The 27,559-nt window shown below is 47.4% G+C and overlaps 1 protein-coding gene across 1 annotated transcript in view; it reads right to left on the minus strand.

Annotated features, from left to right (window-relative positions):
- The window catches only part of CFAP300 (cilia and flagella associated protein 300), a 34,221-nt gene extending 10,389 nt beyond the window's left edge, over positions 1-23,832 (minus strand). The window contains exons 1-5 of the mRNA XM_069971971.1: positions 23,638-23,832; positions 20,605-20,686; positions 18,150-18,225; positions 13,765-13,931; positions 13,301-13,473 (exon numbers count right to left, since the gene is read on the minus strand). Coding sequence (XP_069828072.1) covers positions 13,301-13,473; positions 13,765-13,931; positions 18,150-18,225; positions 20,605-20,686; positions 23,638-23,753 — 614 coding nt within the window. The 5' untranslated portion in view covers positions 23,754-23,832. The remainder of the gene's footprint in view (positions 1-13,300; positions 13,474-13,764; positions 13,932-18,149; positions 18,226-20,604; positions 20,687-23,637) is intronic.
- Positions 23,833-27,559: the final 3,727 nt, after the last annotated feature.

Consider the following 27,559-nt stretch of genomic DNA (forward strand, 5'->3'; position numbering starts at 1 on the left):
CACAATGAGAGGTTAGTTGGGGAAAGATCAGAAGCACGTGAGAAAATATTACTTTACTGAAAGAGTAGTAGACACTTGGAGGAAACTTCCAGCAGATGTGGTAGGTAAATCTTCAATAACACAATGTAAACCTGCCTGGTGTATACTTCTATCTATCCTAGGATAATAAGAAAGGAAAATAATATAAGGGCGGACTAGATGGAGCAATTTTCTAAGGGCCCTATTCCACAGTAACGATAATCGGCCGGATTGGCCCCATTTGGCCCGATTCGTCCGATTATCGTTCGGTGAAATAAAGAGAACGATCAGCCGATGATCGTGTCATCGGCTGATCGTTCATTTAGGGCCAGACCTAAAATCATCGTTCCCCCACCGCGCATCGCTACGGTTGAATAGCGGTGCGCGGCGGGCGACCGACGATTTGACAAGCAGCAGCAGCATACATTACATGTCCAGGCTTCTTCTCCGCGCTGTCTTCATCCCAGGGTCCCGCGCTCTCTATCTTCAGAATGGCCGGTCAGCTGACGGAGAGCTCAGCCAATCACAGGCTGGGACCGCCGCGGCCTGTGATTGGCTGAGTGTGACCTGTCAGCTGACCGGCCATTCTGAAGATAGAGCGCAGGGGACCCGGAGATGGAGACAGCGCGGAGAAGAAGCCTGGACAGGTAATGTATGCTGCTGCAAGGACATCGGTAACGATGTCCCTGCAGCCCTCGCTCCACGATCATCGGGCCGTGGAATAGGCCCAATAAACGAGCGGCGATCTAGCAGATCGCCGCTCGTTTACATAGTTGATTGGGCCCTCCTCGGCCCGTGAAATAGGACCCTTAGTCTCGCTGGGGAATCAGGACACTTGGAAAGCGGAATACATTTGACAAGACCATGTGGAATCTATAGGCACATAGAATTCTATAGGCACCGTAAGGCTATGTTCACACTACGTATTGGACCAGCCGGCCCACCAGATCTCTGCAAAGATCATCTGGCCGCACTGATGATTTTTCCGGCCGCAGTGTTCTGATGCGGGCGCATCAGCGTGTGCCTGCATCAGAACTTCACACAGCACACAATTTAAGCAAGCGGCCAGAGCCAATCGCATCATTGTGTGAACTGACTGGTCTTTCTGTGGTCGCAATTAACTGGACTGCGGCCGCAGAAAACTAACATGTCAGTTCATTGCGGCACCGCATGGGATCCAGGCCGGAGCGTATACTATGTGTATACTCTCCGGCCGGGATCCCATAGCAGATAAGGCAGTGTTTCACACCGCAACAACGGCCGTACTTTTACGTAGTGTGAACATAGCCTTATACAGATCCACGTTTAGCAGACACATTTCCATTGCTTGCTCTGCACTGGTGTGGATTGCTATTCTTGGAGGTTAGATTTGCTTTGCATTCACATTTACTGTGCATCTACATAAGAAAAAGTTAAAAAAAAAAAAAAAAAAAAAAAGATACCGCCCATGCATGAAACTGGACACAGCGCTGTGTTTTTATTCTAGCCTAGCCTTTAATATTGCTAACAAGCTGTTGTTCCAGGAGTCTCTGAGTAAATCATGGTGACAGCACGGTTGGGTTCATGTCAGTACCGCTCTGGAGATGAAGGTGCCCGTATGAGGATAATGAGCTGCACATGTGGAATTCTAATAGTACAGACGGCAGAAGCCATTCAGCCAGCCCGACTTGTGCGCCAGTAATGAGAAAAGTCCAATAACAATCCTTAGAAAAACATTTCCCTTCAAATACTTCCCTGCCACTCAAAACAGAAGAAAAAGCTTTTATGGAAAATAAAGGTTATGTGAGACCGCTGTGCAGCGCAGCGGATTATGGCGGGACAAATGAGACACTTCTCCTGCCTAAAAAAAAGCTAATTTCTATTCAGCCAGGGTTGATGGAACGGCCTGGACATTGGCTATGGAGGGGATTACAGAATGAGGGGCTTGTTGTAAACCATAAAGAACTAAAGAATATAAAAAAAAAATCAACTGTTTTGTGTCTACAATTTCTATGTAGATCTATGGGTCTCCATGGTAACAGACTACAAACAATTCTTGTGTAGTCTGATCCTGTTGTTGTTATATGCTCTTTTGACTGTTCCCTGACTTAAGCCCCTATCAGCGCTCGTTAGCTCCCCGTTCCCCACCGGCAGCTAGCGGGTAAGTGCAGGAGGGGCCGCGGGAGTGGGGGGGCTGCCCGGGTGATCGCTAGATGGTCTGAGCAGCCCATAGAGTATAGCGGCGGTTTGCTGCCGCCGCTCCTATTCAACAGAGTGACGGCAGCAGATCGCTGGCATCATTGTCGTTTGTCTTTCAACATTAAAGAAAAACGACAGCAACGATCAGCCAACATCGTTCATGTTGGCTGATCGTTGCCTTCTATTGCACAGGACGATTATCGTCCGTAACGGCTGATAATCGTGCCGTGTAATAGGGCCTTTACATGCATTTGGTGGATTAGCAAGAAGTAGGTGACGGAGAAGGATGACAACGTGATTACAGGATCTGACTATAAAGGGTTTGTTTGTGGTCTGTTACCATAGAGATACATTGCTCTGCAGAGCAGCTGTAGACAATAGCATTCTCTATGAAACCGCAGATGAGAAATGAAAGCTGCATTTGTCTACATACAACGGCTTCATAGAGAATATAGAAAGTGCAGCTCGTTCAGCAGGGATTTTAGGGTCCCCTCCAGATTGCAAGGGGAAATTGGACATGATAGAAGTTTGAAATGGTGAGGGTCTCAGCACTGGGACCCCAACCTATAACAAATATGATCGTGCAAGAGCACCGTTCCCATTAGTTTCTGCTTGTCACAATTCAGCTCTACATAAAGATTTGGCACAAGATTTACAGAAAGGCTATAGGCTCATTTTAGCCATCATGGGGATCCCAGCACAGAGACCCCCAGTAATAAAAACTTATCATATGTCAGAAATTTTTACCAAAGTGATTGATACCCACCCCCTCTAGGTCAGCCAATACCAATGGACGTCGAAGGGGTGGGGCCTATGTGTCGAAGGCATCACAGAGGGGTGGGGCCAATGTGGTACTGTGGGCGGGGCTAAGTGGTGCTGTTGCCGTGAAGCCTAGCCCACTTAGCACAATATGCAGATGATAAAAGATCACTTTTTACTTGTACAAGCACCATGACGTATGATATAAAATAAAGTATGAAAACTGCTAAATTTACCCATTACACCTGTGTAGAGAAGTCAGAATGTAAAAAGGCGGCGACAGTGTCACTTTAAGCTCTATTCCCCCACAACCTCCTTTACCCAGGTATTGTCAGCAAGCTTGTATCACTGGGGTCTGACCCACACACAGTAGTGTACTGAACCGTACTATATTAGTGCTTGTCACCTTTAAATCTGTTAGGACAAGATAACTATAGAGGAACAACAATGAGATCCCCTGCACCATCCCTGGTCTGGGACGCCCTCCTCCCTCATCTTTTTTAATGGATACTCCAGCCAAATCTCTTTCTTTTAAGACAACTGGTTTCAGAAAGTTATATAGATTTTTAATTTACTCCTATTTAAAAAATCTCCAGTCTTCCAGTACTTATCGGCTGCTGTACCTTCAGCAGGAAGTGCTGTTTTGTTTTCAGTCTGACCTGGTGCTCTCTGCTGCCACCTCTGTCCATGTCAGGAACTGACCAGAGCAGGAGAGGTTTTCTGTTTCAATATATTTTATTGGTTTTCTATGGGGATTTGCTACTGCTCTGGACAGTTCCTGACATGAACAGAGGTGGCAGCAGAGAGCACTGGGTCAGACTGGAAAGAATACACCACTTCCTGCAGGACATACAGCAGCTGATAAGTACTGGAAGACTTGAGATTTTTCAAATAGGAGTAAATTACAAATCTATATAAATTTCTGCAAACAGTTAATTTAAAAGAATTTTTTTCACTGGAGTACCCCTTTAAGAGCTTGATGGTCCATATTTACCATGAATGGAGAAACCCCCTTAAAGATCACGGCTAGTGAAGCTGACAGCTAGTGGGAGCGTCAGATCAGGAATGTTACAGAAGTCTACGGCCTATTGTTCATGTCTATGAGCTGTAACCAAAGTACTGTCAGTCAATGGGAGGCTGAGGCGGTGTGATTGATGGCTGCTGGGGGTAAATAAAGTCCCACTGACTTTTACTTTTACTGCTGGCGCCTAATTTCCTCCTCTTAACTTGTGATCTCGAACCCAACCCTATGAGGACTCTCGAGTCTGTGGTGAAGGACCACTCCAGTGTTACTACATGACGGTCTAGGTGAATAGGTTTCACTTGCTGTGATATATAGACAGATGTACAACAAACCCGGATCCATCTGCTATACATCTGCATCAACATTAGGCTTAAAGGAGTTGTCTAGTTAGGAAACCCCATTTACATACACCCTGCTAATAGAGGGGGGGCTTCTGTTCATGACCGTCATCTATTATATAGTGTCTTATGTCCTGGAGGACCTGACCTGTCCTGCAATACACAGACAACCCATTGATGTGAACAGACACTGTGTAATGCTTCCTGTCCCCTGTGGTGGCGCTGCAGAGAAACTAAATACTGACTGCCAGGTTAACACTGATCATTGGAGACTCTAAAAGAAGTTCTGCATATTGTACAACGGCTCATACAACGCTAATATGGCTGACAGCTATCTCTCCCAATCCCTTCATACACCGAGTTCAACAAAAGGATTGAGCATTTGAACTTCAATATGTCTGATCCATGTCTTCCCTCACATCATCTGTTATATTATAACTCAACAGACCCCCCCCCGCCCCCCAAACATGCTGGATGGTTGGCCTGTTTAGCCAAAATCGGTTGGTTTTGATTGGTGGGGTTGGTGGCTGTTTTGATTGGTGGGGTTGGTGGCTGTTTTGATTGGTGGGGTTGGTGGCTGTTTTGATTGGTGGGGTTTGGGCACAGAGACGCCCACTACGTATCTATAACACGTAGGGAGAAGCATTTAGCTAAGCGCTTCTATCCTTCTCTCTTACTTTTGCTCCGAGACTAATTCTATTTAAAAAAAATAAAATGAAAAAAAAAATGTCTAAAGTGCCTTTTACACAGGTCAAGTATCATGAGATAAATAGTTTGAATTTCATTAATAATGTTCTGGTGTAACGGTGGCAACAATCAAATTAAAAGTCTTTCGTCCGTCGCTGCAGGCATAAATCATGGTAAATCAGGCATGGGAGGAGCCTCATCAGATGTATCACTTACATTGTTCTGTGCAGCTGATCCAGAGATCTCCTCCTGAATAACATGGACAATAAGTAGTCCTCTCCATTATGTGCATGAGCCCAGTAGTCCTGGAAATTCATAAGCACCAGCAAACTCCACCCACCAGTTGCTGTTTAGCAGTTACCCATCCATGCTGTGTATAGGCAGTCAACTGTCAATCAGCAGCTGGAGCGCGGGGGGAGTGGCAAGAACCCTATTCTCCTGCATATTAGGAGAACGGCTGAACAGAACGATGAAAGTAATACACCCATCTGTTCAGCATTTATGTGACTAGTTTATGCTGCTCTTATTTAAGGCAGCATAATCCTAGTGACAGATTCCCTTTAAGATTCGCTCATGTCTAGTTGTCCTCTGCATTAGGGTATGTTGACACTGAGTACAACAGGCGGAAAGCCAGTCTATGGGAGAGTGCTCGCTCCCCCACTGCCGCCGCTCTCCGCTCAAAGAAGTGAGATGTCGAGTACTATGCAGTACAGATTGTGCGCCCTGCGGCCTGGTGCACCCAGGGGTCAGCTATATAGCCAACGGTACGATTATGTAGCGTCTATACCCGGTTGCCATGTTCTGCTGCTTGGTGACCAACACTGCGTGTAGTAGCGGCTGCGGAGTCTGATACAGGGTGTGTAACTGAGCAATAACAAGTGAGTCGAGAGTAAGCGGCAGGTGCATCTGTCCCGGCAATGAGAGACGGATTATTGCCTTTCTCACACCCAGTGACAGCACATGTAGGAGCGATCTGTCAGGAGGAGCAGATCTGCTGGAACCAGTACGCTCATAGAGAAAGCCCCTTGGGGTAGATTCACACGTTGTGGTATTTACAGTGATTTTCTGAAAACAGGACATGACCTCAGGATAGGCCTTCAAGGAAAAAAAAATATCCTAGAAGATCTCTTTAAGGCTGGCATTGATTATACAGTATTAGGCTATGTTCACACATTGTATGACACCGGTTGTTCCGTGACCCAGCCGGGTCACAAAATGGCCGGTGTCAGATAAGATCATCCCAGTATCGGCCGGATAATTTCTGCATCAGTGTGCGCCCGCATCAGAACTCCCCACTGCACACAAGGGAGCATGCGGCCGGAGCCATTCGCTTCATTGTGTGCACTGACAGGTTCATTGAATTGCGGCCGCAGAAAACTGACATGTCAGTTTTTTGTGGCGCCGCCAGAGATCCTGGCCGCAGCGTATACTATGTGTATACACTCCGGCCAGGATTCTGTAGGCAGCAACGTCAGGTATATTTTCGTATTAATCATGGCCGTCGTTGCAATCGGCGTGTGTGAACATAGCCTTATGCTGCAGAGGAGGGACATTAGGACAAAGAGGTTGTGCAGCAGCTGAAAGTACAGTATAAGGAACAATGTAACCACTATACATAGGACAGTTCAGGGGTCCGGTGATGGACCGGGGTGCCAGTTCCCGAGGCTTCTGGAGCACATATGCTGCACAAGTCTGGGAAAGTTTCGGTGTGAATGGAAGCTATTATGTGAGTGTGTGTGAATGTGTACGATGCCGGCCTGCTATAATAGAGCACACAACAGCCGCACCGCTTGTTTCCTTTTCCTCTTTCAAGAACGGACGATGAAAGTGAGCAGACTCCATGTTAATTTTTTTTTTCAGCATTATAGTAACGTGACCCATTCTGGTTCACTTAGAGGGCATGTTGGCTAATAGTAACTTCCACCCGGCGCTCGCATCTAGCGGCTGGAGGGATCTGTTTTCCTTTCTTAATCACTTCTAACATTAAACCGCTTCCAACCCACCAATATAAGGAAAAACAAACACAATGGCGCAACCCTGGAACCGATCACGGATGGTAAGATGAGAGAGAGCTGTCGTGTGGTCACATGACCGACACAAAGACCCCATTCTGTGGCCGTCCTGCTCTTCGGGGGCTTTAATTACCTAAATTGTCCTCATTTGAGGCTGCGCTCCTCCCGCTCGCCCCCATCTGTTTCCCGTTGTGCTGATTTATTAAAGGGCCGGTTGTGAAATTGCTCTTGTGAACTGAAAACTTTTCCTTCTTTAAAAAGTTTATTGTCAATAAAAATAAGCGTATTCTGTAACGTGTCAATGTAAAGCATGTGTTCCCCAAGGGCTCAGAGGTCACCGGGGTTGTTCTCAAAATGAGGATTTTTGTATGTTTTTCAACAAAAAATACTTTAAAGGGAATTTTGTTTTCTTCTAACTAAAGGTTTATTGAAGAGCTTTACTTTCCCCGATACAGAGCTCCAAATATCCTTCAAAGACAGAGACTTAAAGTGACACTGTCCCCCCCTTTGTGCATTCTGACATCTCTACACAGGTGTAAAGAGTAAATTTAGCGGTTTTCATACCTTATTTCATATCATACGTCATGGTGTTTGTTCAAGTAAAAAGTCATCTTTTATCAACTGCAGATTGTATTAAGTGGGCGTGGCCTCGCGGCAATAGGGCCACTTAGCCCCGCCCACAACGGCACCGTTGGCCCCCGCCCCCTCGCCGGCCATTGGAACAGGCTGGCCGAAAGGTCTAGATCCCACTCCCTTCACGTCTGCCAACCACTGGTCGTCAAGGGGGTGGGGACAAGGGTGCAGTTGTGGGCGGGGCTAAGTGGAGCTAATGTCATGAGGCCACGCCCACTTAATACAATCTGCAGTTGATTAAAGGTCACTTTTTACTTGAACAAACACCATGACATATGATATAAAATAAGGTATGAAAAACGCTAAATTTACCCTTTACACCTGTGTAGAGGAGTCAGAATGCACAAAGGGGGGGACAGTGTCACCTTAAAAATCTAATATTCAGGCTGCCTTCTGCCACCACTAGGGGGAGTGGAGGAGCTTACTGCATACAGGTTATACATAGAAGCATAGAAGATTGCTGGCAGAAAAAGCCCTCCTGGTCCATCCAACAGTCTGCTATATATAAATGGATTGGTAATGGTGCAATCCAAGGGTAGGTGTATATTACAGCTGACTCTATGCTACATCACCTAGGATTAGAGACAACCTCACCCCCAGTTATTTAACCCCTTAGCTCTTACCTCAATAGCAACCACACTTCAAGTTTACCCAGTTCACTAGAAGTATATGTAGACAATCTATTTACACCATTTTGTACTGGCAATTGGCCTACTGAATTTAATGGACATTACATAGCCAATTAGTGTCTACATTTGGTCCTTTTACTAAATGCATATGGTTGCTTTGCAGGAATCAAAAGTGCACTCTTCTCTGCTTTTAAGTTGCCCAAAATAAATGTATTTGTGTGGGAAAATTAAAGAGAGTGCAGTTACTAGTAGTAAACATTCTGTCCATTAAATTTAACGGGTATCACTGTAACACAATTGCTTGATGCTGATGCGCTGTTACTGCAGCCTGTGCCCAAATAAAGGCTCCTAGTTCTGTCAACTCTACTATGTCTTGCCGGAAGCAAATTATTTCAGTGATCAGGACATCGGATGGTCTAATCTCTTAATACAATAAAGGGGAACCCCAAGCCCTTCAGCTGTTGCAAAACTACAATTCCCATTCTGCCTGGACAGCTAAAGCTTTGTAGTTTGGCAACAGCTGGAGGTTTCCCCATCCCTGCCCTTGTAAGACATGAAATAAATAAATGTAAAAAGGTTAAATAAAAGGTTTAAAAATATCTAAAAAGGTTAAAAAAAAGTAATAAAAAGTGATCAAAGATTTGTCTTAGCCCCAAATAGTAGCAATATAAAGATCAAAGGACAAGTCCTCACGCACACTCAGGAAAAACAGACCATCCCATTGTAACGCCCGGAGTAGTGGATCCACTGGACCAGCACCAGCGATGGCACAAACCTCACCAGGGAGCGGAGTCTAAGGGGCCGCTGGTTTTCACCAGAGCCCGCCGCAAGGCGGGATGGACTTGCTGCGGCAGGCGACCCCCAGGTCGCTACCCCTGGCTTGGTTGCTGGTGTCGGCAGGCGAGGCGTGGCAGGAGATGGCACAGGCAATAGTCTGCAGATGAGAGAGCACGTGACTGGCTGGACACAGGAACAGGTGGAGTGACAGGGGAACAGGAACCAGGAACAGGGACAAGGGACCAGGTAACGGACAGGACTCAGGAACAGGGACTAGGGACCAGGTAACGGACAGGACACAGGAACAACAGGGAGCTGGGCCAAACGCTATGGGAAGCATGTAGAGGCTCCAACCCAGGGGACAGGGCATGCTGGGATTTATAGGGGAGTGATTGGTGCAACTACCAATTAGGAGCGCACTGCCCCTTTAAATCTGAGACAGCCGGCGCGCGCGCGCCCGAGGAGGCGGGGACGCGCGCGCCGGCCGGCACAGCGAGAGACAGGAGCGTGGAGAGGTGAGGCGCCCCCCGGGGCCGAACGTGTAGCAGCGCCGGGTCCCTGCACCGGGACCCCGGCAGCTGCATAAGATGGGAGGAAGCGGTCGCGGCGGCGGCCCGGAACGCGGGACGCCGCCGCGGCTGTGACAGTACCCCCCCCCGGGGGCCTCCCCCTCTTTCTTGCCTGCAGATGGCACAGGAAGCCACAAAGTCTTTGACATCTTGAAACAGACTGGGCCACCAGTAGTGGCGAGAGATCCGTTGGCCGGTCTTACGGACTCCAGAGTGCCCGGCCTCCAACGAGGAATGACCCCACTTCAAAATACCTCTTCGAAGCGCAGGGTGAACATGAGTCTTTCCGGGGGGTACTCTCCGAAGCGAGGAGGTGACGACTGGTGCTAGGCGATCAGGCGGTAAAACATGGCAAGGGACTGTGGGTCTGTGGACGAGGACCTTTTGTAAGTTCTCCCGGTGGTGAGAGGACACGACCTTAGTCTTGGGTACGGAGAGAGGGTACACCTCGGCAGAGAAGGCATCCGCCGAGTCTTGGTCTTCTGCCGGTAGGTCGGATAGAGGCTTGGCTGGGACAGGAAACGACATAGTACACTTGGTCTGAGGTGACCTGAGACACTGGTTGGAACAGTCCTGACCCCAACTGAGAATCTCCCCGGTTCTCCAGTCCAGCTGAGGGGCATGTTCTTGTAGCCACGGGAGTCCCAGGAGGACCGCGGGGGAAGAATGGGGCAGGACGTAGAAGGATATCTCTTCTTGATGTAAAGGACCCACCTGGAGGACTAAAGGTGCGGTCTGGTAGTACACCCGGTCGGCAAGAATTTCGCCCGTGACCGAGGAGATAGTCAGGGGCCTGGCTAGTCGGGTCACGGGTAGCCGCCATCTTTGGACCAATGTAGCCGCAATAAAACTGCCTGCTGAGCCAGAATCGAGGAAGGCAGTAGTCTGATGATTTTGTCCTGAGGGAGTCCGGATGGAAACTGGCATAGACAGACTTGGAATGGTGGCATTCACACCTAGGGACACCTGTCCCACCGGACCTAGGTGCGAGCATTTTCCGGATGTTTGGGGACGTAGGGGACATCCCAGCCGGAAGTGATCGGAACCACCGCAATAGAGACAGAGATTCTGCTCCAGGCGCCGGATTCTTTCATCAGGCGTCAGGTGAGCCCGTTCCACCTGCATAGGAATCTCAGGAGAGGGTTGGGACATCGAAAGGTCAGGATTCTGGAAAACCGGCGCCAGCTGGGGATGGCGACGGGAACGGGTTAGTAAATGTTCATGCCGAACCTCCTCCTCCCTCTCCGAAAAACGAGTATCAACTCGGGTGGCCAGTAGAATGAGTTCGTTCAGGGAGGTAGGCAGGTCTCGGGCAGCGAGCACGTCTCTCACTCGACTAGACAGACCCTTCTTGAAGGTGGCCAATAGGGCGGCCTCGTTCCAGTCCAATTCAGCTGCCAGGGTGCGGAACTGGATGGCGTAGTCACCCACAGAGGAGCTGCCTTGAGAGAGGTTGAGGAGAGCAGTCTCGGCTGAAGAAGCACGGGCAGGTTCCTCAAAGACGGAGCGAAACTCGAATAGGAAGGCCCGGAGATTGGCAGCAACAGGATCATCACGGTCCCACAGTGGCGTGGCCCAGGCCAGGGCTCTACCTTCTAATAGGCTGATGATGAAAGCCACTTTAGAGCGCTCGGTGGAAAACTGACTACTCAAAAGTTCAATGTGCATGGTGCACTGAGTCAGGAATCCTCTGCACAACTTAGAGTCCCCAGAGTACTTGCTTGGGAGGGCCAGTCGGAGTGAAGAAGAAGCGTCAGGAGGTGGTGTGCGCTGGGCAGTAATCTGCTGCTGTAAGGCGGTAGTGAGTTGCTGGATCTGCTGCGACTGTTTCTGGATTTGTTGAGCCTGCTGAGTGACCACTCTGGCGACGTCACGGAGATCAGGCACCTCGCCGGGATCCATGGTTGGAGCCTACTGTAACGCCCGGAGTAGTGGATCCACTGGACCAGCACCAGCGATGGCACAAACCTCACCAGGGAGCGGAGTCTAAGGGGCCGCTGGTTTTCACCAGAGCCCGCCGCAAGGCGGGATGGACTTGCTGCGGCAGGCGACCCCCAGGTCGCTACCCCTGGCTTGGTTGCTGGTGTCGGCAGGCGAGGCGTGGCAGGAGATGGCACAGGCAATAGTCTGCAGATGAGAGAGCACGTGACTGGCTGGACACAGGAACAGGTGGAGTGACAGGGGAACAGGAACCAGGAACAGGGACAAGGGACCAGGTAACGGACAGGACTCAGGAACAGGGACTAGGGACCAGGTAACGGACAGGACACAGGAACAACAGGGAGCTGGGCCAAACGCTATGGGAAGCATGTAGAGGCTCCAACCCAGGGGACAGGGCATGCTGGGATTTATAGGGGAGTGATTGGTGCAACTACCAATTAGGAGCGCACTGCCCCTTTAAATCTGAGACAGCCGGCGCGCGCGCCCCCGAGGAGGCGGGGACGCGCGCGCCGGCCGGCACAGCGAGAGACAGGAGCGTGGAGAGGTGAGGCGCCCCCCGGGGCCGAACGTGTAGCAGCGCCGGGTCCCTGCACCGGGACCCCGGCAGCTGCATAAGATGGGAGGAAGCGGTCGCGGCGGCGGCCCGGAACGCGGGACGCCGCCGCGGCTGTGACACCCATGGCGGTGAATAGGGTTTCTGTAACCTGGATCATATGCAAGGATGTTCACCACCGCTGCAGAGAAAATATAAAGCTACCCTGAAAATGAGAAGCAATCGGCTTATTTTTGTTTTGCAGCTTCTGCATAGTCTGAATGACAATGAGGATAGTCCTTGTACGGATCTGTGGTGTTGCAAACTGCACATATGATTTGGGGTTACTATGAACCATGTTCATGTACAGAAAGTAACATAACATGAAGGACACTACATGAGTAAAGTAAATGACAGACTGGTCCATCAGGAGAGAGAGAGGACCCTGCCTGAGGGCTTACAATCTACACTCAAACTATTACTCTCCTAATAAAACATTCTTAGGCTATGTTCACACTACTTATATTTTTGTAAAATTACAGCCATTGTTGCCGATTACAACAACGGCCGTGATTAATACAAAAATATACTTTACATTGCAGTCTATGGAATCCCGGCCGGAGTGTATACACATAGTATACGCTCCAGCCGGGATCTCTAGCGGCGGCGTAGAATACTGACCTGTCAGTACACACTATGGAGCGAGCAGCTCCAGCCATACACTCTATTGGGTGCAGTGGGGAGTTCTGATGCGGGCGCGCATGGATGCACCCGCATCAGAACTCAGTGTATATTCTTAGGCATTAGAATACACAGTATAAATGGGAGGCTGGCTGCTAGCAGCACTGTGTACCCAGCAGCCTCTGTAGGCCAAGCGTAAGTATATACAATACAGGGTGGGGGAGCTCTGTATCAGCAGCACTGTGTTGGTGGCAGCACTTTATCAGGGCAGAGGGGACTGGGGCAGCCCTGCAGTTCCTAATATGAACACTAGTGGCAGCAGAGAGGCCTGTGCACTACTCAGATAAAGTAATCATATAAAGCATGTAAGGAGATAAAAAATTGTATGCAATGTGTAAAAAAAAATGTCTCTCTCTCTGGAGTACGCCTTTAATATAACCGATTATACCGTACTCACCTGACATCACTGATAACCTCTCACCCAAAAACACCTAAAAAGAACACCCCCACCCCCCGTCTTACCTCAGCAGTTCTTTGTACATGGATTTTGTCATTTCTATATACGGATCTATTGTATCCTCAAACTGGCAGACGGCTCCACCCAGACAGAGGTGCTTGAAGAGGAGGAACAGAAACTCTTGTCTATCGGATGGGCTAAATATCTCGTACTTGTCGGAGTCTTCCAGGAGAAGGACCTAAACCAAAAGGATGCAGGGGAAAAGCATTGTCTTTGTGAAAAGTGTGAGAAAATGGGCTACTACCAACTACAATGCAAAACCCCTATATATGTATAAAGATTGGAGATACCCGAGCGCTACGGAGGATGGGGACACATGGGTACGTCCATTGGCCATAGGCTGTAGCCATGTTTTCCAGGGCTCTGTCGGGCTGCATCCAGCATCCACCAGTAATGAAATGCTGCTGGATCGGACTCGAGGATGCTGGAGGTTCCCTCTTCTCTAACAAGGATCGATGGCGGCACCAACCTTACGAAGTTCATCTGAAATGACGAAATCGTCCACGTACTCGTCGAGGCATTTGGATATATATCCACTTTCCTTCACAATGTTCTCTGTATGTAAGCGATCAAAAAGCGACATGGACAGGTGGGAGCACGGGACTTCTCTCGCCTCAATATTCTTAACTTCTGTCCCTGCAGGAAGAAGTATAAAATACCCATATCGGAGTTATTGTGGTGGCACCATACATGTCCTGTGTGAACAGACTCCTTTGTATCATAGCCAGCAAGGAAGTTTGTTCTTCTATGGAATCGGACTAGATTCTATATGTATGTATATCAATGAGGCTTGTGCCCCCATGACCCTGTCCCCAGTCACTGGCTGGACATTTTTTTGGTAGGTACAGGGGAACAATATATATTTTTTTTAAATCAACAGGTACCAGAAAGTTATACAAATCTGTAAATTACTTATATTAAAATAAATCTCAAGTATTCCAATAGTTATCAGCTGCTGTATGTCCTGCCAGAAGTGGTGTATTCACTCCAGTCTGACACAGTGCTCTCTGCTGCCACCTCTGTCCATGTCAGGAACTATCCAGAGCAGGAGAGGTTTTCTATGGGGATTTGCTGCTGCTCTGGACAATTCCTGACATGGACAGAGGTGGCAGCAGAGAGCGCTGTGTCAGACTGGGAAAAATACACCACTTCCTGCAGGACATACAGCAGCTGATAAGTACGGGAAGACTGGAGATTTTTAAATAGAAGTAAATTACAAATCTATTTAACTAGTTGATGTGAAAGAAAACAAATGACCCCTTTAACCATGATCAGTGTTTGCTCAATCTTCAGCTAATCGCTGGACCTATGACCCAGGGCGATAGCCTATTTGGCCTAAAATCGCCCCATGTTAGAATCCTGCAACTTCTACAGAATGCAAACGCCTCCCGTCTCTGCTCACCCACCTGGGTCCACACCAAAACACATAATGGCCCCGAAAATGCTGACCCATAAAACCAGTGACAATTTAATGATAGTCGTCGGGACTTGGCTGATAATCTTTATCTATTGTGTGTAACAGGCTGGGCATGTCCTCGGGGAGAATTACACACAAGTATAGGGTTTCATCATGAGGGTGGGGACGGAGATTGTCCATGTGACTCATCAATCACCGGTATAACACAGAATATAGAAGGCGTGGAGCCGGGCCGATCTATAAACGTGGCAGCACAATGACAGCTACTCCCGCTCTGAGGTTAGCAAACATCTCAATGCTGGAGATAAGACGGCGTTATTCCCTCGTACGGGTTAGGCTGGGTTCACGCAACTTTTTTTCATCCGTTTTGCAAAAAAACTGAAGGAAAAACCGATTCATTTGTGTGCATCCATTTTGATCCATTTCCCATTGACTCCCATAATAATAATAATAATAATAATAAAAAAAAAACGGATCAAATGCATTAGTCTTTTTTTACGTACACAAACAGATACACACAAATACATCAGTTTTTTCATCAGTTTTTTTGTATAAACAGATGAGAAAAAAAAAACATGTTAATTGCATGACAGCTAGTGTTAGGACCATCAGCTACCATGCAATTACCCCATAAGGGTCCTTTTACATGGCAGATCAGGGAGATCGGTGCTCAATTGCGCCACCTTCAGTAGTCACAATTAGGGTACTATTACACGGCTCAATAACAACTGTAAACGAGTGCCAATCTGCTAGATCGGTGCTAGATCATTACCGATGTCCTTGCTGCCCTTGCTTAAACTGCATACATTACCTATCCATGGTCCAGGGCTCCTCTTGCGGTCCGCTTCTCCCTGGGACCCATGCGCTGCAGATTCAGAGCGGCCTGTCTGAGCTGACAGGCCAATCAGCCAATCACTGGCTGCAGTGGCCCCGGCCAGTGATAGGCTGAGCGGCCTGTCAGCTAAGACAGGCCGCTCTGAATCTGCAGCGTGCGGGACCCGGGGAGAAGCAGAGCGCAAGAGGAGTCCTGCAGCCTGGATAGGTAATGTATGCAGTTTAGGAATCATCAGCCGCCGGCCGGGCACCGCTATTACACGTAGCGATGTGCGTGCGGTCGGTGCCCGACAATTATAGGTCCAAACCTATTTTAATGATCAGCCGATGATCGTTGTCATTGTGTTTATTACACAAAGCGATAATCGGCCAGATAGGGCTGATTTGGCCCATTATCGTTCCGTGTACCCTTATTCGAGCGGACAGGCCACACAAACGATCACTGCATCGTTCATGTAGCTATACAACTGCATGGCTATCGGCCCCACATCCCTGGTTTACACAGGGGATAGCAATAAATTTTGCTGCCGCACAAAGGATGTGATCAGCTCAGGATCAGGAGTTTCCTGCTCCTCGGCTGACCGCTGTCACTTTTACACCGGCTGAGTTTTAGCAATGCTCCTTGCGATGGTTGGCCTGTGTAAAAAAAGGACCTTAAGGGACCTTATATATGGCCTGATAAGAGCGCCGATCGGCACGGTTGCAGTGTCTTTACATGGCAAAAAATTATCGAGAGGCTGGGTCACACGAATGATCACTCCATCGTTCTTTGTTATTGGCCACACATCAGGGCGATGTACTCCCGATAACATTAGAGTTTACCGTCGCACACAAGATGCGATTAACCCATGAGCGAACATTTCCCAGTCATCCCCAATGCTTTTACACAGGAACGTTATAGGACCCTAACCTGCGGATGGGCGGATTTTATGTAAGAGGCCTCTTTTGCCTGTTCTGTTCTAAACTGTGGCTCTCAGGCCGTAGCAAACCTACAAGTCCGATCATGCTGGGAGTTGTAGTTCTGCGGCAGCTGGAGAGACCCAGGTTGGTGACTGACACTATATGATAATGGAGTTGAGCAATAGGTGCAATAAATGCAAGTGTGCACATAGACTACAGCCATATACCATATAGTAAATAGAGGGGAGGGGGGCGGACACACCCGTGGGCGTTTACCTCTCAGGGGTCGGCCGTATTTCATGACCGCAAATAAATGAATTGTAAATGTTATCTTTCCAACAAAGGATGTTATTTATGGAAGTATACATCGGATTATTGGCTATCCTTATCTGCTTTTCCCTCCCTGTAAAACTTCCATCAATTACCATAGCTGTAAATGGTTAATCCAGCAAGGAGGCAAAACCTAAGCCAAAGCGGCAATGTCATAATTCTCATATGGGTCCCTACAGATAATACACACAGTGATGTCATGGCATAAAGATAATAACAATGGTGATGTCATAGCAGAGGGATAATAACAATGGTGATGTCATAGTTCAGGGTTAAGGTGGCCTTACCTGACCCTTTAGTGAGTACTCACAATTTATTTTATTCACTGACACGTGGGTGTAGTGGGCGTGCCCCTACATTGTCCAATCAGTCTTATAATACATAGGGACACACCTCTTTGATAATGGTAATGGTAACACCCACATGTCAATTTATTTATAACTATTCAGGAGGAATAGCAGAGGTGGAGCACAATACAGATTAACAGGAGAACGTGTTACATGATGTCACATTGCAGGGCATGTAGGGATCATACACAGTAATGTCACATTGCAGGGCATGTAGGGATCATACACAGTGATGTCACATTGCAGGGCATGTAGGGATCATACACAGTAATGTCACATTGCAGGGCATGTAGGGATCATACACACAGTGATGTCACATTGCAGGGCATGTAGGGATCATACACAGTGATGTCACAGTGCAGGGTATGAGGGGCTAATACACACAGTAATGTTACAGTGCAGGGTATGAAGATATAATACACACAGTGATGTCACAGTGCAGGGTATGAAGATATAATACACAGTGATGTCACATTGCAGGGTATGAAGATATAATACACAGTGATGTCACAGTGCAGGGTATGAAGATATAATACACAGTGATGTCACAGTGCAGGGTATGAAGATATAATACACAGTGATGTCACAGTGCAGGGCATGAAGATATAATACACACAGTGATGTCACAGTGCAGGGTATGAAGATATAATACACAGTGATGTCACAGTGCAGGGTATGAAGATATAATACACAGTGATGTCACAGTGCAGGGCATGAAGATATAATACACAGTGATGTCACAGTGCAGGGTATGAAGATATAATACACAGTGATGTCACAGTGCAGGGTATGAAGATATAATACACAGTGATGTCACAGTGCAGGGTATGAAGATATAATACACAGTGATGTCACAGTGCAGGGTATGAAGATATAATACACAGTGATGTCACAGTGCAGGGTATGAAGATATAACACACAGTGATGTCACAGTGCAGGGTATGAAGATATAACACACAGTGATGTCACAGTGCAGGGTATGAAGATATAATACACAGTGATGTCACAGTACAGGGATACATTTACCCAGGGTTGTCCATTGTCCAGAGGAGCCGGAGAGTAATTTCAGGTGAGACACCACATTGGGGTCCTGGAAGAAGTCCTGTAAATAATAAGACATATTCCTGGATCACCTATAGTTTATCTGTTAGAGCATTAGTATTATTTGATGCTTCTATATAACATATCTCTGCTGATACACTGCACGGTGTGACGGCTCTTCTTACAGCACTGTATGGGTTTTTAGCCTGTATCCATGGAGACACACAGGTCTGCATGGGAGCTGCTAACACAGAACAGATACCATTTAATATCACTACTACATTTAAGGCCGTATTACACCAAAGTTTATTGGCCGTATTTGGCCGATATCATCTAATGTAGAAGACAACGATCAACTGACATGAACAATGTCGGCTGATCGTTGCTGTCATTTGTCTCTCAACATGTAAAAAGACAAACGACCAGGATAGCGACATTCTGCTGCCGCTGCCCCGTGCATTGGGAGCAACGGCAGCAGACCGCTGCTATCTGCAACGGGCTGGCCGGACGATCTAGCGATCACCCGGACAGCCCCCCCACAGCTCCCCGGGGCCCCCCCGGACTTACTCGCTCGCTGCCAACGTGTGTAATAGCAGCAGCGAGCGGCGCTAACAGCGACCGTTTGCTCCTCAACATCGCCCTGCGTAATAGGGGCTTAAAGGGGTACTTCATCGAAAATCTATTTTCCAGTAATTAAAACACACTACAAAGTTATATACCTTTGTAATATGCTTCAATCGCCTATCTGCCCCCCTCCCCTATGTTTTCCCCCCTCAATCCCCCACCAGGAAGTGAATTCCTACCTAATGACTGTTGATCCCAGGCTGCTCTGTGGCAGCCATTTTGTGACAGTGACATCATCAAGAGGGAGGCGGGTCTAAGCCCTGTTAGGCCAGCCTCCCTTTGTCAGATGACACAGGTTGCTCAGCTCTGAATGGCTGAACAAGATGTAAGCCATCTAACAGTTTTACAGAGTCAGTTATACATCACAGGAGACAAAGTGCATCATGGGAAAGCCCAAACCAGGAAGTAAATAAAAAATGAAGCCACCAACTGGAGCTTCAGTTCAGTTTTTTTTTTATCAGCGCCTTTCCTTGGTTTTGGGTGGAGTTGACAGATAATAGGGAACATTATGGATGTCACCAGTCTGGGCATCACAAACGATGGTGAAAATTCTTAACAGCGAAATGTTTTTTTTTTTTCTCCAAATTTATTGGTATCAGAAAGTTATATAGAGAATTAATTTACTTCTATCTAAAAGTCTTCAGTCTTTCAGTACTTATCAGCGGCTGTATGTCCTGCAGGAGGTGGTGTATTCTTTCCAGTCTGACACAGTGCTCTCTGCTGCCACCTCTGTCCATGTCAGGAACTGTCCAGAGCAGGAGAGGTTTTCTATGGGGATTTTCTGCTGCTCTGGCCAGTTCCTGACATGGACAGAGGTGGCAGCAGAGAGCACTGTGTCAGACTGGAAAGAATACACCACCTCCTGCAGGACACACAGCAGCTGATACTGTAAGTACTGGAACATTTGAAATTTTTAAGTAGAGGTAATTTACAAATTTATACAACTTTCGGACACCGGTTGATTAAAAAAAAAAATACACCAAAGTTCCCCTTTTAAAATGAAAATTTAAATTTTAATTTATTGGCAAAGATTATAACTCTAGATTTTTCCCCCGCTTTATAGTTAGTAAGGTGTAATCGGGTCAGTCTCGTTGTCCTCTTGTGACGCCACATCCAGAATGGAAAGTCTTTTCTTTATTGTGAACCTTCTACTAGAAGTCTCAGTAAAAGGCAGATATTCCGAGTGGCACCTAGTGAGTCTGGAAATCTCATTAGCATACGTTATGTCTGCTGGACTTGGCGTGACCGCCCTGGCATCTGATATATTCATCTCACGCTCCAGGGTCGTACGTCTGCCAGTAATGACATCCACAGACCCCGGGATTAATATCACTGCCGTACAACCAGTAAGGGAAGAGGAGCAATGGTCAGACGGGTTCGCAGCTCTTCCTCCTTATTTCTGGTATTAAACAGGCGGATGGCGGCTCCACTAGATCGGCACTCGTTTAACCAGCCTGACACACAGCTTGGTAATCGTGGCGATCACTGGGCTGATCATGCAGCCTTCACTCCTATAATTCATAGGTTAAATTAACTATTACACAGGGAGATGTGCGACTGACCAACCAGAATTTTTTTAAACAAGTCCAAATAATGCGATCGGCCAATGAACAAGGGGGATTTTCATTTATCATTAAAGTGTCACTGTCATATTTTTTTTTTTTTTGCAGAAATCAATAGTTTAGGCGATTTTAAGAAACTTTGTAATTGGGTTTATTAGGCAAATATGCCATTATCTGCATTCAAAAAGACTTTCCCCAGGTCCCCCCCCCTCCTCTCTCTCATTCACTGCTCATTATCAGGAAATCTCACCCACCAGAAGAAAGTCATCCTTCTGATAGGACTGGAAGTACTGGTCATAGCGGAAGGCCTGGGCGGATATTCGACCATTCATGGACCTGATAGAGAGAGAAGAATACAGGAAATATTAGGAAGAGCTAAGAATACACATTTTCTGTCCACAGATTAAACTTATTTTATCAAATTTACCCCTATTTAAAACCTCCAAACTTCCAGTACTTATCAGCTGCTGTATGTCCTGCATGAAGTGGTGTATTCTTCCCAGTCTGACACAGTGCTCTCTGCTGCCACCTCTGTCCATGTCAGGAACTGTCCACAGCAAGAGCAAATCCCCATAGAAAACCTCTCCTGCTTGCCAGACTAGAAAGAAAAAGAATACACCACTTCATGCAGGGCATACAGCAGCTGATAAGTACTGAAACACTGGAGATTGTTTAAATATAATTAAATTATAAATCTCTGACACTTCCTGCCACCAGTTAATTTAAAAGATTTTTTTTTTTTGGTGAACAACCCCTTTAAAGAAATTGTTAGGAGACAGCAGGGAAGGGGGTCCAGCCTAGGATTTATAGGACCGTGTCAGAATTACAAAGTCACCGTATTCTCCATTTTAACAGGATCTCTTATTACATTGCATTTTAATCTCTGCAAAACCGAGACCCGTGTGAAGTAGCTGCAGCGGCTCCAGGCCGATCACGTCCTCTAAATCCAGCCCCGATGCTGCACAGGAAAGTCAGAGAGCGCTGATACCCGTCCTATGGCTGACTGCGAGGACGGGGCGGGCGGCCCACGCTATTTACTTGTTATTAGCAAGCACATAACAGGTCAACTGAAGTCACTGGAGGAAAGGAGCCGGCGAGGAACAGACAAGTCTGTGTTAAGTTCCATCGGCCGCAGAATATTTCACCAAACATCCCGCTATTAACCCCTGCAGTCCTGCTCCTCCTGCTCATATAGTTACATGTAACGTCTGATTGGCCTAAGATCAACAAATATAAGTTACAAGAGATGAGCGAACCGGATTCGGTATCGAGTCGATCCTAACCCGCACGTTCGGTATTTGATTAGCTGCGGCTGCTGAAGTTGGATAAAGCTCTAAGGTTGTCTGGAAAACATGGATACAGCCAATGACTATATCCATAATTTCCACATAGCCTTAGGGCTTTATCCAAGTTCAGCAGCCACCGCTAATCACATGCCGAAAGTTCGGGTTAGGATGGACTCGAGCATGCTCAAGGTTTGCTCATCTCTATAAGTTACCCATCTGATTACATTAGGAAACAGACGTCTGCATTGTAATACAAGTCCAAGTCCTAACACCTCGCAGGCCCTGGCCAAAAAATAGGTGGCACGGTTGTAGGAATCAGAGGGCAGGACGTGACAGCCATTTTAAGGAGTACTCCAGTGAATTTCAGTTTTCTTTTTTTTAATTCAACTGTGTTAGAAAGTTATATAAATTTACTTATATATAAAAAATCTCCAGTCTTCCAGTACTTATCAGTTGCTGTATGTCCTGCAGAAAGTAGTGTATTCTCTCCAGTCTGACCCAGCGCTCTCTGCTGCCACCTTTGTCCATGTCAGGAACTGTCCAGAGCGGGAGAGGTTTTCTATGGGGATTTGCTGCTGCTCTGGAGAGTTCCTGACGTGCAAAAAAAGAGTCCATGGAGCCTCGGTTGCGAGTCTCAAAACACGGGATAGCCAGATATCTCTAGCCTGTTGCCACGGGGTGCCTCCATGATGGGGAGAGCACCACACCACCCTGATAGATAGCCCCTTAAGTCCCACTCGGTTGTGAGTATTGAAACATAAATAGGGAAACAACAGGGTGGCCCCTTTTTGTCAACGTCTAACTCAAGGTGCGAGTATTGCGATCATGACAAGGGCTTGCAAAGGCAGGCCTCCACCTACAGACAGACGTTTCGGGGTATTTGCCCCTCGTCAGTGTGGAGTAGGATTCTGGCTAGTTGGGGCAATGACAAATCAACCAACAAAGCACAGTTATCACTGAACTCAAGGAGAACAGTGAAAAAACTCCAATGAAGTACTCAATCAAGAGTCTCCACTGATGTACCCTTTGTTTCCCTATTTATCCTCCAATACTCACAACCGACTGGGACTTAAGGGGCTACCTATCAGGGTGGTGTGGTGCTCTTCAGGTCAGTGGAGACTCTTGTTTGAGTACTTCATTGGAATTTTTTCACTGATCTCCTTGAGCTCAGTGATTACTGTGTTTTGTCAGTTCCTGACATGGACAGAGGTGGCAGCAGAGAGCACTGTGTCAGACTGGAGAGAATACACCACTACCTGCCGTGTATGTCAAAGCGGAGTCAGGTCACACAGGACATGTATGGGGCCCCGCAGACCGGTCATGTGACCCCTGTCCACCCCTGAAAGTGTATACAATAGTCATCAGACATAGAGCGATGGAGGAAGGTGTCTGGTCTGAGGGATCACGTTACATGATGTGGATAGCCTGGTGCATGTTCATCACTTACCTGGGGAGGAGATGGCACCAGGATGCATTATGGGAAGGAGACAAGATGGCGGGGACAGTGTGATGGGCAATGTTGTGCTGGAGACCTTGTGTCCTGGCATGATGTGGATGTTACTGTGACACCGACCACCTACCTGACCATTATACACCCCCCCCCCCCCCCATCATGGCAGCCGGACCCCCTAATGGCCGCGGATAGAACCCCGGGGGCCGCACTGCAGACATGTCACTACTAAACCCCATAAATGCCACCATCATTAGCAGCATCTTATACAGGGGTTTGAGAGGGAAACCCCATTGTGACAAGTGCAGACGTGTTTCCAAGGCAACCAGGGGCTGAATACAGACCTCCAGGTTTGCCATGCTGATATAGTTATTAGTCCCTATAGTCTAATAAAAAAAGACGAACAGAGGGGGATCACTAAAGGGTTAATATAATGGCTGATTGTCCATTTCCCTGCAGCGCCACCCCAGGCCACATGAGGTATTACAGGTGACTAGAGGCCAATGATCAGACATTCATAGATGATCGCAGATAATAGGACGATTCGTTACCACTTGGTCAGCAGCTCCCGGCTGTCTCTGCTCTCCAGGAAGCTGAATGTCCGGTCCGGCAGCGGATAGAAGGTGAATTTAGCTCCAGAACCGGTCACTGCTTCTCCCTGCGCCATCTTCCTGCTTCACTACCAACTTGTATTCTGCCGCGTCCTTGTCTCCATGGCAACAGACGGCAACTGGTGCGCTGGCGAAAGAAGCCCCCCCGGAAACATTGATGCCATTCAAACGTTCCGCCCACGTGACAGGCACTGAATCTCTGGCTGATGTGTCTCGTCCTCCCGGGTGGTGGTCACACACATGGAGTTGGATTATTTGGGTGTTTTTTTTTCTCTTCCTCACACCTGTGTTCCCTAGTAATAAAAGCTTTGAAATAACTGAAAACGTTAAATATGTAAACAAAACTTCATCTGTCCTCAATAAGTCCTGTGTTATAAGTAGTCAGCAGTGACGTCATTAATAGGGATAAGATAAAATGGCTACTACATGATGATACCTCACTAGGAGCCATTCTATAGGCCGGCAGATAGTCTACTGACAGACTTTGCTTGAACGTGTGACCTTCCGAATGTTGTGAAACTACAACTCCCAGCATTCTCTGTTCAGCGTCAACCTGTGGCTCTCCAGGTGGCGCAAATTAAAGGGCTTCTCCAGGCTTAGGCCCCATGCACATGTTTTTGACCCATAGGGGTCCTATTGGGCACGGATACCCTTCAGGGCGCTGACACTGGCCCTTTAAAGGCGTTATCCAGCACTACAAAAACATGGCCACTTTCTTCCAGAGACAGCACCACTCTTGTCTCCAGTTTTGCTGCTCAGTTCCATTGAAGTGAATGGAGCTTAATTGCAAACCGCACCTGACCTGGAGACAAGAGTTGTGTTTTCTCTGAAAGAAAGTGGCCATGTTTTTGTAGCGCTGGATAATCCCTTTAACTGTACTCACTCCTTTTGTTTTGTTTTCCATTTCCTCCCGGTCTGCAGGCCGGCATGTATACTCCCCCATGATGATCACTTTTCCCCGATGCTGTGTATTCTCCCTGTACTGTGACATCACTGTGTGTATTATCCCTATACTGTGACATCACTATGTGTACTATCCCTGTACTGTGACATCACTGTGTATTATCCCTGTACTGTGACATCACTGTGTATTATCCCTGTACTGTGATATCACTGTGTATTATCCCTGGACTGTGACATCACTATGTGTACTATCCCTGTACTGTGACATCACTGTGTATTATCCCTGTACTGTGATATCACTGTGTATTATCCCTGGACTGTGACATCACTGTGTGTATTATCCCTGTACTATGACATCGCTGTGTATTATCCCTGTACTGTGACATCACTGTGTGTAGTATCCCTGTACTGTGACATCACTGTGTGTATTATCCCTGTACTGTGACATCACTGTGTGTATTATCCCTATACTATGACATCACTGTGTATTATCCCTGTACTGTGACATCACTGTGTGTAGTATCCCTGTACTGTGACATCACTGTGTGTATTATCCCTGTACTGTGACATCACTGTGTGTAGTATCCCTGTACTGTGACATCACTGTGTGTATTATCCCTGTACTGTGACATCACTATGTGTACTATCCCTGTACTGTGATGTCACTGTGTATTATCCCTGGACTGTGACATCACTGTGTGTATTATCCCTGTACTGTGACATCACTGTGTGTACTATCCCTGTACTGTGACATCAGTGTGCATTATCCCTGTACTGTGACATCACTGTGTATTATCCCTCTACTGTGACATCACTGTGTGTATTATCCCTGTACTGTGACATCACTGTGTATTATCCCTGTACTGTGACATCACTGTGTGTACTATCCCTGTACTGTGACATCACTGTGTATTATCCCTGTACTGTGACATCACTGTGTGTATTATCTCTGTACTGTGACATCACTGTGTGTAATAACCCCCCTGTACTGTGACATCACTGTGTATTATCCCTGTTCTGTGACATCACTGTGTGTATTATCCCTGTAGTGTGACATCACTGTGTGTATTATCCCTGTACTGTGACATCATTGTGTGTATTATCCCCCTGTACTGTGACATCACTGTGTGCATTATCCCTGTACTGTGACATCACTGTGTGTATTTTCCCCCTGTACTGTGACATCACTGTGTGTATTATCCCTGTACTGTGACATCACTGTGTGTATTAACCCTGTACTGTGACATCACTGTGTGTATTATCCCTGTACTGTGACATCACTGTGTGTATTATACAGTTCATGGAAGAAAAAGAGTGCTGCACCTCACACCTATGGCTGATACTAGTACCTCTCGGCTGCATAAAAAACATCAGAATTCTGTATGTGAATTGATCAAGCCATACTGCCCCATGTACCGCGTGCAGGTATCTGATACACATGGGTCCCTACACTAAGTCCACACTGTGCCGGTCAGCGACCACCACCCCCGCAGGCGTGCACAGTCAGGGAAGGGAGGCCATGGAACGGCCCTGCAACCCCCATGCCACAGGACCAGACCCAAAAATGCCACACCAAGACCCAGCCAGCACCACCGGCGGAGGAAGCTGCCCCCAAACAGCACAAGTCTGGATAAGGTATTGCACTCACCATAGCTATTAAAGATAGAATGGGACAGACAGGAGGGATTAAAACCATGAGCACTCAGGTGTCTCCTGCTAATTGCGGTCATGTGGGTCTCACCAGGAGGAGTGCAAAACACGGAGAAAGAGAGAAACAAAATACGGTTCAGGGAAGAAAAAGAGTGCTGCACCTCACACCTATGGCTGATACTAGTACCTCTCGGCTGCATAAAAAACATCAGAATTCTGTATGTAAATTGATCAAGCCACACTGCCCCATGTACCTCGTGTGTTTTTTATTTAGCCTAGGGGCACTAGTGTCAGTCATAGGTGTGAGGTGCAGCGCTCTTTTTCTTCCGTGAACCGCATTTTGTTTCTTTCTTTTCTCCGTGTTTTGCACTCCTCCTGGTGAGACCCACATGACCGCAATTAGCAGGAGACACCTGAGTGTACTTGGTTTTAATCCCTCCTGTCTTTTCCTATTCTGTTTGCAGCAGCTATGGTGAGCGCAATACCTCATCCAGACTTGTGCTGTTTGGGGGCGACCTTCTCCGCCGGCGGTGCTGGCCGGGTTCTGGTGTGGTGTGTTTGGGTCTGGTCCTGTGGCATGGGGGTCGCAGGGCCGTCCCATGGCCCCCGTTCCCTGACTGTGCGCGCCTGCGGGGTTAGTGGCCACTGACTGGCACGGTGTGGACTTAGTGTAGGGACCCATGTGTATCAGATACCGGCACGAGGTACATGGGGCAGTATGGCTTGATCAATTCATACACAAAATTCTGATGTTTTTTATTTAGCCAAGCGGCACTAGTATCAGCCATAGGTGTGAGGTGCAGCACTCTTTTTCTTCCGTGAACCGCACTGTGTGTATTATCTATGTACTGTGACATCACTGTGTATTATCCCTGTACTGTGACATCACTGTGTGTATTATCCCTGTACTGTGACATCACTGTGTATTATCCCTGTACTGTGACATCACTGTGTGTATTATCCCTGTACTGTGACATCACTGTGTGTATTATCCCTGTACTGTGACATCACTGTGTATTATCCCTGTACTGTGACATCACTGTGTATTATCCCTGTTCTGTGACATCACTGTGTGTATTATCCCTGTACTGTGACATCACTGTGTGTATTATCCCCCTGTACTGTGACATCACTGTGTGCATTATCCCCCTGTACTGTGACATCACTGTGTGTATTATCCTTGTACTGTGACATCATTGTGAACATTATCTCATCTCATGGACCCCTCTTCTTGTGAGTAGTTGGATACACACCTATGAATTACAGTACTTCTCACCTATGCTGTGGCTAGGTCATGGCATAATCTTTG

The sequence above is a fragment of the Dendropsophus ebraccatus genome, chromosome 5 (assembly GCF_027789765.1).
Source record: "Dendropsophus ebraccatus isolate aDenEbr1 chromosome 5, aDenEbr1.pat, whole genome shotgun sequence".
In the NCBI taxonomy this organism is placed as follows: Eukaryota; Metazoa; Chordata; class Amphibia; order Anura; family Hylidae; genus Dendropsophus; species Dendropsophus ebraccatus.